Genomic DNA, 12,932 nt, shown 5'->3' on the forward strand with positions numbered 1-12,932 from the left:
AATCACTTCTCCAGTCTCTTCCTTGCCTGTCATCTGCAGTACCACCTGGGATGGGCACGAGCAGGCCTCAGGCTTCACTTGCTGATGGTCACAGATGCTGGAGGCTGCCATCAAGATGGGCAGCAGCTGAGGGCCAGCACCCCACAGGTCAGACGGCAACCAATGCCAGCTGGGGAACAGCCCAAAGCCCGGGTAAGTGAATTGCAAGGACTTTTTCTCAGAAATTATTAAGAAGGGCCGGCCCGGTGGCGCACTGCTACAGTGCGCCGCTTGAGAGCACGGCGGCACTCCCGCCGAGGGTTCGGATCCCACATACAGACCGGCCGCTCACTGGCTGAGCGAGGTGCAGGCGCAACACCGAGGTTTGCGATCCCGTTGCCGGTCCTGGTCCGGTACGGGCGCGACACTGAGGGTTGCGATCCGTTGCCGGTCACGATAAAAGACAAAAAGGGAAAAAAAAAAAAAGAAATTATTAAGAATCTGAGGACAGCAACCACAGAGCTTGAAACCTAACATGGGCCCTTCAGGACTGCGTGGGTCACACATCCGTGAAGTCAGCCCTGCCTTCAGGGTCAGGGATGCCTTCCGGGTAAGATGGCAGCTTTTGCCTGATGTCATTTCCTCGTGGAACTTGACCGCAGAACACCTACACGCAGGACAAGCATGCAACTCTGACAGCCATCTGGAGCTGGACGCTCACTCCATGGGGACATGCAACTCCGACACACACAGGGCACGAAAGAATGGCAGTTATGTTTTAAAAAAAATTAAGTTTATAAATATTTCTCCACTGTACAAAGTTTTCCCAGCCATGCCCACCCCCATCACTGTTCACATTTCTCACGTTTTTAAAATCCCAATTATATTTATTTTTTAAATCATAAAATATATTTTTTCTTTGTTCATATTTAAAACTATTTACAAGGGTGCAGAGACACGGGGTGGCCCAGCCGAGGTCAGGACGAGTCCGTGCAGGGGGACGGGGGTGGCGGGAATAGGTGGAAGTAGCTCCTCTCGGTGGCGGGCGAAGGTGGGCAGCTGTCCTCCGCCGACAGGTACTGGCTGTGCGGCGTGGGTGGGGGCGGGTAGGGGTCTGAGTCTGAGTTCAAATCCAGGTAGTACTTGCTGGCCTTCCAGCGGCTAGCACTGTAGTCGCTGTCACACACGTCCGTGCTGCAGGGCGTTGTCGGGGGCGCCATGCCACGAATGATGTAGGGCCTGAAAGAGACAGAGAGGAAGTGCAGAACCTCGGGTCAGGGTCCACAGGCATGTCTGCCCCAGCGGGCACATAGGCCCTTGAGCCTCAAGGAAGGGCATTTGCAAGCATGAGCTCTTGTAGAGGCAGGCATGGCTCAGGATCCACCCTAGCTGTGTGGCCTGGGCATATCACTTACCCTCTCTGAGCCTAAACATCCCCACCTCTAAAGTGGGCACACCTGCACATCGCTGAAGGGCTGCCAAGCCCAGGCCCTGGCAAGGTTGCCTCTGTAGAAAACGAGGCCTCCAGTGCCTGCCTGGCTGACCCTGGACTGTAACTTAACGCCTCTGAGCTTCAGTTTCTCAGTGATAAAAAGGTGGGGGATGAAAAAGTATCCATTTCAAAGAGGCTTAGGCTGGCCAGTTGGCTTACTTGGTTGGAGCGTGGTGTTATAACACCAAGGTCAAGGGTTCAGATCCCCATACTGGCCAGCCATCAAATAAAACAAAGGGGGGGGGCTTGTGAATATTAAATGAGATTCTGCATGCAAAGTGCTAGAACCAGTGCCTGATAAAAGGAAATGCTTGACATCCATTTGCCACAATATCATTACTGTAAATGTTGGAGACCAATGGGCCTAGAATGGTCCCATCTTGGGCTAAAGCAACCTGACTCCAAAGATGTCTCATCACCTCCCAGAGGCTGCCTGCACCCAGCCGTGGCCCAGAAATCCTGCATCAGGCCTCGTGGCGGGGCTCACAGTGGGCAGGAAGGTGAAGCCAACACCCGGGGGCGCTTGGTGCTGAGACAAGTGCAGCAGGAGGACCCTGGTTGCTGCAGGTCAGGTGGAGGGGAGGGAGTATGTCTCGGAGGTGGGGCCCAGAGCAGGAGGCGTGAGCAAAGGCACGAGGAGGGATGGGAGACTGTGACAACTCTGGGGACAGTGGTGGCTGAACGTGATGCCAAGGTACTAGGGAGCCACAACAGGTCCTTAAGCTGGGCAGTGACCTATAAGAGGGGTCTGGAAACAGGTGGTCTCTGCCAGAAGCTGCAGTTCCCAGCTCCCCTGCCAGGCCCCAGAGGCTGATTTCTGGCCCAGGAGTTCCCAGAAATGGCCACTAGATGGCAGGTGGTGCCACACTCAGGAGGCCCTGCTGTTCCAGGGACCCCAGCAGTGAGGACACACAGTCTGCAGGCATGCCAAAACCCTGGCCTCTATGCAGGCCTGGCCCAGGCCCACCCCACATACCCCATCAGGTGAGGCCCTGTTGGCTGAGTCCACTGGGTTAAAGGTCAGGAGGCTCACCCCTGCCCACCCCAGGCTCTGACGGCCCCCAGACAGAGACCAGCACACAGACCCTGCTTCTCCTCAACATTCATTCTCAAGTGCCCCCTCCTCACCAGGGAGGTGGGGCCTGTGACTCCAGTGTGGGCAACTTGGGGATTGGGTTGGGCTGAGCAGGACTGTGGGTTTCCCAGGCTCAAAAACGAAATAGGCCATTGTTAAGAGTAAGGGGCAAGATTCATCCTAATGACAGTCCACATATCAGGGTGCCCTGTGGGCCAGGCGGCACACCAGCCTTCACATATGTGTCCGATCCTTATGAGGACTGAGGCTCCAAGAAGTGGCATCACAGCTAGAGTCCCACAGCTGGATTCAAACACATGGTCCCCGTGCGCAGGCCTCCCCTGTAGTGGGATGGTGGGTGGGGTGGGAACACCCACAATGGCAGCGTTTGAGGCCCATGGCCCAGCTTACAAAGTGTCCCTGAAGAGCCCACTCAGAACGTGGGGTTCGGTTGGCTTCTGAACTCAACCTGCAGACCCATTTGGCTGGTTTAGAAACAAACCATGGTGTGGCTGGCAGAGCCGAGGGGAGCAGGGCCAGGCCTGACGCACACACACCAGCCCCCTGGACCTCTCGCCTGTGAAACGAGACAAGGCCCTCCTCCTACAGGCCTGCCTGGACGCCACATGGCCTCAACACATGCAGGGCTGTGCGGGGACTTCCTACCTGTACGGTCTGGCAGTGGCCGGAATGTTTGGAGAGTAGAACATGTCCATGTTGTACAGGGAGGGGTCCGTGGCAGGGGACGGTGGCGGGTTCAGGATCTGAGAAGACCAAGCCAGGGTTACTCTGGGCCCCCCCAAGCTGTGCTGCCGCCTGCCTTGGGTTTTCTTGGGCAGGGGGGTGAGGGGTTCTGTCCTGGGCCAGCTCAGCTAAGCCAGCTCTATGCTTCCCAGGACCCCCTCCTCTGTTCGGTTCTGGTCAGGGTTGGCGAGACTTGGAAAGCAGAGGAGAGGCGGCAGCCATGTGCCACAAAGGTGGTCGTGGTGAGAGGTGCCCTCACCCCTTCCAAGCACCCGCCCCGCCGACCAGCAGTGACCCAGGCCCACAGCCAGCAACTCAGCTGCGAACGCAGAGGTGGAACTCCGATGAGGTCCTCCGACACCCGCACCAACCCTTTTGTACCATCCCCTCAGCAGCAGAGGTGTCCCTGCAGGCCCTGGAGGGTCCACCTACACCAGGAAATACCTCACCGGGTTTCTCCAGGACTTCCCGCTAACTCTCCTGCATTTTACTTCCTCACCTCCTCCTGCCATTGCACACAGTCTAACTCCTCTATAACATCCTCATTCCTAACAATCACCTGGCTGTTCCCTGCTTGAGCCCTGACCATGGCACAGGGGTCACCACACTGCCAGAAAAAGCATCCCTTTCTCAAGAGGCTGTACAGACATTTGCCCCAAAACTGTGATAAGAGACAAATCTACCAGGTGAACGCACCCTCCAGAGCTGGGCAGCGTGTAAAGGGACAAAGAGACAGGCGGCCCAAACACCACCCAGGTCTGCACCTCCCCAGTAACTACCACTGGCAGAAACCCAACCACCACAAAGTGTGCAGGGCTTGTGTGGGTCCCCCACAGCCATCCCTGCAGAGAACACAGCCCGATCTGAGCTCCTGCAGTGAAATGGGAACGGGACTGTCGCTGTCTGCCCCAAAGGGCTGAGTTCTCCCTGACCCCCAGGGTGGTAAAAAGGGCACAGCCTTTCATGCTCAACAGATCTGGGTAAAGTCCTGTTTTATTACCTCCCGGCTGCAGCACGATCACTGGTGAGGACTTCGCCTCTCTGTGCCTCACTTTCCCCATCTCAAAGATGGGGCCAAGAAGACCTGCTTCACAGGGCAGTTCTGGTAAGTAACCCACAACAAGTGCCCAGGCCCTTCCCCTGCCCTTTAGGAAGTGGCATGGGCCCCTGCCCCTTATTCTGGAGAGGGTCCTTTTCAATCCAAGTAGCCAGCCTTGGGATTCCTCGGGAATTCACCCCAAAGTTGGGAGGGCATGATACTGAGCGGGAGGAGGGAGTCTCCAGAGCAGAAACCAGGCAGGGAAGCTGCAGAAAGAGCCTCCTGTATCTGCCTGTATGCCGGGCCTGTAGGGTTCTGTCTCCACATCTCCATGAACTTGGCTGGACCTGCTTTCTCTTCACCTTCACCTCCCAAGGCAGACATCAGGATTCAGCTCAAATCCCCTCCTCTGCTGGGTGTAAGTTGCACCCCCTAACCCCTAGGGCATTAGGGACATCAAGGCAAGGAGTCCGTGAGCTGGTTTTCCTAATACGCAGTGAGCAGATTTCTGGCAAGTTCTGCCAGTCCAGCAACTCAGCAACATCTCAGCCATCAGTGAACCAGGCTACCCGCTCTCGTTGCAAGGAGGTCTGCATCTTGGCCCTCGAGAGGCTCTTTCTTGATGCTCCATCTCGGCCCATCTGCTATTCTAGGAGCTCTCTCTACCTCTCACTGGCCAAATCCTTATTCCAGCCCCCGTTAATAAGCCTGTATACTGAACTTTCTCTATCCCGATTAACACGTCTTGTTTCTCTGTCCTGATAGGATCCCGACGAACACGAGTTACCTTGTGTCCATCAGTAGAGGAAGAAGTTGGACGCCTGCCTCATCTGTACATCTAATCACATCTAAATAGAACCCAGCGTGAGGACATTGAGAACATGGAGAGAAACTTGTTAATGATCAGAGTAGGGAAGGCCTTTCTGAACATAACCAAAACAAATATCAGACAACATAAAAGATCAAGGGATCGGATCCCCACACTGGCCAGACACCAAAAAAAAAAGAAAAGATTGATAATTTCATTGTGTAAATGGCAAAACACACCATAACCCAAATCAAAAGGCAAAAAACTGGGAAACAAATATTTTCAACACATTTCCCAGGCAATGGGCTGATTTCCTTCATACGAGGATACTTCAAAGAGTTCATGGAAAAACAGAATTAAAAGATAACATGCACCTTTGTCTGAAGTTTTGGAAGGGATCTTACAAATGAATAAGAAGAGTATCAACAAGTCAGTATAAAAGGAGAAGAACAGACCCTTCCAAGAAAATAAAACTACAGAGGTTCGTAAACACACACAAAGATGCCCGCATCCTTCATAGTAAAATAAAAAGTGAGATTTCAACGTGACATCATTTTTACCCTACATGAGACTGCTGGAGAGAAAGTTTGACAGGGACAGCCTTGCCAGGGGGGCCCTCTGCTGGCAAGAAGACAGACTGTCCCCAGTGGAAGGACACTTGGCAAGAGCAGTCAACAGAGGGTCAGCCCTGGCGGAAGGGACTCTGACACCTGCCAGTGTGGCCCTGGCTATACCGTTTAACAGGGCACTGTTCAGCCACTGAGGACGTGACAGCTCTGTGACAGAAGACGACGACGGCATGGTGGAGAGTTGGACAGCCCGGCTCAACTGTCCGTGGGTAGGATGACTCAGACTGGGGTCACTATTCAGCTCCTTGACCGCCACTTTGCAAAGCGTGAGTAAGGAAGACGCCGCCTCCTGGCGACAGGTCAATGTGGGGCTCTAGGTCGGGCATGCACGACAGCCGGGAGCCCAGGGAGCGCTCTGCAACGCCAGCTTTGACATGTCGTTAATAAAGGCCAGGCTCACCGCCAACTCTTCAGGTGCTATCATCTGGGTTTTCAAAGGTATGTGTGTAAAACTGGTAAAATCTGAACAGGGTCAAAGGTTCACATCTGACTGTGATATTCTACTGCGGTCAGGCAAGATGTCACCACTGGGGGAGACCGGGAGGAGGGTGGGTGGATCTCCCTGGATAATTTCTTACAACTGTGCATAAATCTTTGCTGGGAAAACAAAGCCCATACACGTGTCTACTTACATAAGTACAGATCGCCCCGGGGAGGACACAAAAAAAACCTGCCACAGGACGTGCCTTCAGGGGGCCTCTTCTGACTGTGTATTCGGCTGTGCCTTTTGAATTTTGTATCATGAACACGTATGACTGATGCAAAATAATTTCGTCAATTTAAAAACAGCTGGTTCCATACAGACTTTAAGGGTGATGAAAATGTTCTAAAATTAATCATGGCGATGGCTGCACTTATCTGTGGATACGCTAAAACCCACTGAATTGTACAAGCTAAGTGGGGTGACTATGGTTAAACAACCAAGTATTTTTAAACCCAGCTGGCTGCTCAGTGTCATCTCTCGCTGCCTAATAAGATCCCTCTGCTCCCAACAGAGCCTGAGGAAAATGAAGCCAGTTTCCTGAGCCTCCTATGTAGCACTGCAGGGGAAGCGAGCTGCCCCTGGAGAAAGCCAGGCCCTACACGGGGTCCCGTGCTGCCAGCTGCTCACGGGGGGCCTCCGAGAGTAGAGAACAACGGTGGGGAGTATTCTAAACTCCAGGCTCCGGGGCCCTCACTCCCATGGCTCCTAAACACCATCAGGCCCTGGAGCCTCCAGAAGAGTCAGTTCCTGTGCTGCAACCCAGAGATAACACCCTCTTCTGCCGCCTCCCTCCCAGGGCCAGCCAGGGCAGGTGCAATAAGAAGACAAGGCCCCAGATGTGAGGGACACCCAGAAGGGCGGGAACGGCCAGCCCTGGCAAGGTGGGGCTCACTGGGGAGACCCGGAAACAGCTCGAGGGGCCGTCCTCATCTTAGAAGAGCACACAGCTGCAGGAAATTGGGCTTTGGAAGAAGGAAAGAACATACAAGGCGTGTTAAGTCAGACCCCAACGTTTACATATACACAACTCACATCCCTGCTCTCAGAAGCAGGGCTCTCCCCAGCCGGCCTCGGGAGGGGGCCCCTCGCAGGGACCCGGCAGGCCTTGGGGCTTGGCCTGGCTGGAGCCACTCTCTCACCCCATTCGCACTCCAGAGAGTATTTTAGCCACAAAAATCACCCCGTTTGTCCATCCTTTGGAGAACAATCCAGATATTTTTCGGGAATCAGCAAGGTCTGGGGTGGGAAAAATAGGGTGTTCCTGGCAGGGATGCTGGGGGAAATTCACGCAGGCCAGACAGGCCCAGCACAGGCAGCCATCGACAGGGTGGGCCACACAGAACAAAGACTGCCACCAGGCCATGGAAATGGCCCCAACAGTAATCCTAGGAGGCATGATTATGCGTGAGATTTCAGCTCCTTATATTTTGATGTGGTTTTCCAGATTATTCATGACAAACAAGGATTATCCTTTTCTAAACAGAAAAACAATGTCGTCAAAGAAAAAAATGAAAAGGTTCAGAGAGGGAGGAAAGCTCACACCCACCATTCTAAGGCAGCGGAGCAGTTACTAATTCTAGAAATCCCACAGTCCCAGAAGTCTCCCTGGCAGGCACCAAGAGGCAGAACCGGCCAGCCACACCCCAGCCTTCCCAGGTCCCTCCTGCCTCCACTCACCGGTGGGTACAGTGTGGCCTTCGTGCTGGATGAGCTGCTGGAGGAGGCCCCAGTGACGTGGTTGCGGTCATAGAGGGGCACCGCGCCCCGGCCCCCCATCAGGCTTACGGAGCTCATCATGGACTTGCCGCATGAGATGCCTGCCCGGGAGAGAGGACAGGCGGGTCAGGGCGCTGAGCTGCTCCAGGGGGCCGCCCACGGATACAACGCACCCTCCTCGGCCCCCACTGCCCATGAGGTCCAGATTCAGGTGGGTAAGTCCTGAGTCCTGTCCCAGCCTCCCACTGGGCTCTCTGGCCACCACCAGTGCTAGCAGTGTGGGCTCTCTGAGGCTCATCTGTAAAACAAGGGTCACACTGGCCAGGGAGGGGTATTCAGTAGGGGCTCATCTCAGAGCTAACCCGGCACAGAGAGGGCCCTCTTCTCTGGGGGTTGCTGTGGAGGTGATGAAGCTACCACCACGGGCTTCCAGGAACTCTTGAGAAACCCCTGAAGACCCCACTGCCCCAGGGAGAATCAGGTCACATCTGCACCCAGATGGCGGGGTCCCAATAAGGCTGGCTGGCATGGAGTGGGGGTGGGACAGGACAGGAGAGAGGGTATCCAGGACTGACCAGGCAGGGACAGAGCCCAAGGTGGCCCTGGAGCTATAGGGACACCTTCAGACACCATGGCGACCCCCACAGAGCTCAACACCACTGACCCCACCTTCTTGGACACACCATGACCACTGATGTGATATGAACACACATGGTGCAGCCTTGGAGTGGGGTTCCAGCACCCACAAGCACAACCTGTGTTCCTGGTGGCCATGCCACATAGAAATTGTAATCGTGCTCAGCCACAGGTCCAAGCTGCACGCAGGACAAAGCTGCTTATTGTACAGAATGACTCTTTTGGCTCTAAAAAGAGCCCAGCTACACCCACCCCCATCCTATTCTGAGAGACATGAGAATATGAGGACGACTCAGCACACATCCCACAAGAATTCTGATGGTCAAGTCCAGGGAGTTTCACCTACACCTCCAATGCCAAAGGGCAGTTGCAGCCATGCAGGCCTTTGTGTTGAAGGATTCTGATGCCAGTCATAGGCTCAGCAGGAGAGCCTGACTGCCATGATTGATTAGCAATGTCTGCCATGTGCATGAACGGGGACTGGCACCCACACCCCTGACCCACTTCCCCCACATCCTGCCCAGACCACCCTGTCCCCACTTCCGCCAGGGACCCTGTATGTCTCGGGCTCCTTACCTGTGAAGGGACCATGCTGTGAGCCACCTGGGGCTATAAAATTGAGGGGCACGTGGGGGGTCCCACTGACGTACTCATGCGGGAAGGGCCCATTGGCCCCTGCGTAGCGCTGGCACACCACACGCTGGCAAACAAAATAGACCCCGCCCATGACAAAGAGTGAGAGGATGATGCCGATGACAGGCCCAATGGCGCTGCTGTGAGCTGGAGTGTCATCAGAGGGCGGCTTGGTGATTTCTGCCAAAGGACAGACAGGAAAAGATGTTCAACGTTATAACCCCAAAGGCATGGGCCTTCCTGTGGGGGGGAGGGGATGGGCAGACACCGTGTGCCATGGAGGGGCTGGTTCTGCCCGGGCCCCCGACCCACTGATGGAGAGGAGGAAGAGGAGGCTGGAGTGTCGGGCCTGGGAAGCTCAGCTGGCTTGGAGCGCCCACCTGCTCCTCCTCGGCCTGACTGACCCCTGTCCTACATCCCATAGCCCCTCAGCGCATCTCGGCCAAAGCAGCCTCATATACACACCCCCTCTGTCCCAGTGCTCTTGGTGGTGGCTGGAAGTGAGTGCTCCCGTATTACTCTGTGTGTCATGCATGTAAAAGAGCTCAGCCAGGAGGCACTGGAGCCAGGTGTGAGGAGCTGCCCACCACGCCACAGGTGTTCCACTATCAAGGCCACCCAGAGCATGGAGGGCAAGTCCAGACTCCAGACTCAACTTTGACACAAGCACATTCACTTTCCCCTCAGGTTGGCCCAACGACCCTGAGAGCAGTCAACCAAGTCCCCTCCCACCAACCAAAAACCCAGAGGAATGGGAGGAAAACTGCTGGCCATGGTGCCAAGGCCTGGCCGTGGATAAACATCACCCCCCACACGCTGGAGCCCACAAGCACAGACCCCACTGGCCTGGAAACCTGCCCTGCAGAGGAGTGGGGGGCTCTGGAGGCTCCCACTGGGGCCATCTGTCCCCAGGCCACTGTCCTGAGAAGGTGCCCAAGGTGCCTGACCTGGGCTGGTGTGAAGGTGCAAAAGAGCTCAGTGGGTCCCTTGGGGAAACCTTGTTCCCCTCAGACTTCTCTCTCTCCTGCAGTAAGAGCTCTCAGCCCAGGTCCCTTTGCAGTAAGCACAGTGGCCATGTCCTCTGGCACATCAAGACATTCCTACTTTCTGTAATTCCAGCTCCCTCCTGTTTGAATCAGCCTTTCAAAAGCCACAGCCTCCAGGAGACCTTCTCTGACTGCCCCGGCCACCCATCCTCTAGTCCCCGTATCCCTGACCATACAAGCCATGTCACCTGAAGGGCATATAGGATGTGTGTGTGTGTGTGTGTGTGTGTGTGCACAAGCATGTATGCATGCGCACACATCACTTGTTCTCAGCTGCACAGCAGGCTACCAGGAGTAACCCACCCCACCTTCAGGAGTAACCTTGGTGGTGCATGGTACATGCTGCTGAGTGAGGTCCTCACGGAAACCTGAAGCGTGATGCTCAGCACTCGGCACAGCCTCTGCACCTCTGTCCCTGCAAGCCCTGCATCCCCACCACAGTTTGCAGGCTCCCCTCCTGGCCACTGCCTCCTCCCAGCCACCTCAGTCCCTGCACAAGCCCAGCCCCACTCAGAATGTGCATTTCCTCCCTCCAGGCCCTGCGCTCCTGGACAGAAGCCATCTCACCACACATGAGCTCGTCGGAGCCATCTATGCAGTCAGGGAAGGAGTCGCACTGCTGCTTGATGAGGACGCACTGGCCACTGGCACACCGGAATTGGTTGGGCAGGCAGAGAGCTGCAATGAGGGGTGCATGCTAAGAGAGGCCAGAGGGCGACTGTGCCCCCAGCCCAGCCACCTGAGGCCCAAATATGAAGGTCTGGGTTCCAAATGCAGAGCGGACACATGGGACCCCCCTTTCTAGGACCAGGTCAGGAGTGGTCACAGCAAATCCATCTCTACCCTCCCTCGGTGACCCCATCCAAAGCCTGTGCAATGCAGGTATAGGGAATGACACCTCCTGCCCCCCAGCAGGTATGTGTCAGGCATCTACCACAGGTGAGGCCCATACGGCACAAGGACTAACAGAGACCCTGCCCCAAGGCTCCCCCAAGTGACAGGGGAGGTAAGGAACAACCAGGAGTAGCCCCGCCTTCGTCACATGGGGGCTGCAGGGGCAGTGGTGTCCCAGTAGAGATCCGAGAGTGGGAAAGGAAAAGGCAGCCCATGCAGGGAGCACAGCAACCCGTGGCTAAGGAGAAGGAGAAAGAGCAAGGACAGGCACTGACCACTGTTGCCTTTACTGCCTCCAAAAGGTGACCTGCCGGGAGCCACAGCTCCTAGAGAAAGGCAGCTGCCAGGGGCTCGGCCATCACCCGCCCATCGCCCGCCCCAGCAAACGTGGTGTCTAAGCTCCCCGCCTGCTCTGCCCTGACACCGGAGACAAAGGGACCCTGTCCTTGTGACGGGCAGGGTGATTTTCTGGAAACTGAGCAGGGGAGGAACCTTCAGAAACAGAGCGTGGAGCCAGAGCCTGCACTAGGGTCTGCTGTCAGTGCTGAGTTTCACACCAGCAGAAGCATCTAGAGTGGAATGAGGGAGGGGATGGTTCCTGTGATCCTCTGAAATCATGGCCAAACACTGTGGAAAACTTACTCTGTAGAGGGCCAGACAGTGAATATTTGGGCTTTGAGGTCCATAGTCTATAACTGCTGAACTTTGCTGTTTTAGCAAGAAAACAGCCACAGACAATATAAAAATGCAAGAACGGGCATGGCTGTTTGCCAATAAAGCTTTATTTACAAAACTAGGCAGTGGGCTGGATATGACCTGAGGGCCATAGTTTGCCAACCCATGGTCTACAGACTCCATCAAACTCTCAAAGGCTAGAAAGACTTAACAACTGTGGCTTTATAGAAGCATCTGGGGCAATTACTCCCAGGCCTCATCTCTACGTGCCTGCTCACCATCAACGAGGACAGATGACACTGACCAGACAGTACCTGAGTTATCCAAGAACAGGACCCGGTGGCACTGGGGAAGACAGCAAGAGTGACCACACCAACAGCTCCATAGCAAACGTGGGACCATAGTGCTGACAGTATGTGGCAGGCAACCAATCAAGAAGGTTGTTTATAAAAGGAAAACTCAGAGGGGACACAGGACAGAGATGCTTCGCTGTCAAGATCTAAAGGAAGACCCTGCTGGTCAGAGTGGGCCCAGAATAACTAGCAAATCTCCGCGTGACTCCCGGTGCAATGGGTTGCTAGAATCCACCTGGGGTAAGCGTTGTCCCACATGCTGCTCTGTGAAACATGCACTGCCTTTTGGGATGGGCATTTACCGGGGTGTGAGCCATGTAAATCTCCAGCTAACTAATGGATTTGCCCCGGGTTTCTGTAAAACTCTTCACCTAATGCGGTGAGGGGAGACAGAGTCTCACAGTCTGCCTTGAAGCCAAACCACCCAGTGCGACAGGACAGGGACAAGGTCTGCAGGGTTTTCCTTGTTGTGCCTAAAACTAACTTCTTTCCTTCTTCCCAAGCTGGAGAGGAGCTGGCGATTTCCCTCGAAGCAAAGGTTTTACAGAGCCCCTGCTGAGGGGAGGTCAGACTGAGCCCCGAGCCCATTATCGAAAAGGGAGGGCAGAGCATGTGACCCTGGTGGTAGGGCGGCTGCTCCGAGGGGCGGGGCCGGCTGGGTGGGGGCGTGTCCTTGCGGGGCGGCTGCTCTGGGGGCGGGACCGGTTGGGGTGGGGGCGTGTCCTGGCG

At 55.4% G+C, this 12,932-nt stretch overlaps 1 protein-coding gene across 1 annotated transcript in view; it reads right to left on the reverse strand.

The window, feature by feature from the left end:
* Positions 1–750: 750 nt before the first annotated feature.
* Positions 751–12,932, reverse strand: part of LRP5 (low density lipoprotein receptor-related protein 5) — a 35,888-nt gene continuing 23,706 nt past the window's right edge. Inside the window, exons 13-17 of the mRNA XM_008569577.1 lie at positions 10,849–10,959; positions 9,179–9,415; positions 7,928–8,067; positions 3,213–3,310; positions 751–1,218 (exon numbers count right to left, since the gene is read on the reverse strand). Coding sequence (XP_008567799.1) covers positions 957–1,218; positions 3,213–3,310; positions 7,928–8,067; positions 9,179–9,415; positions 10,849–10,959 — 848 coding nt within the window. The 3' untranslated portion in view covers positions 751–956. The remainder of the gene's footprint in view (positions 1,219–3,212; positions 3,311–7,927; positions 8,068–9,178; positions 9,416–10,848; positions 10,960–12,932) is intronic.

The sequence above is a fragment of the Galeopterus variegatus genome, unplaced genomic scaffold, assembly GCF_000696425.1.
Source record: "Galeopterus variegatus unplaced genomic scaffold, G_variegatus-3.0.2 Scaffold512, whole genome shotgun sequence".
Classification (NCBI taxonomy): domain Eukaryota; kingdom Metazoa; phylum Chordata; class Mammalia; order Dermoptera; family Cynocephalidae; genus Galeopterus; species Galeopterus variegatus.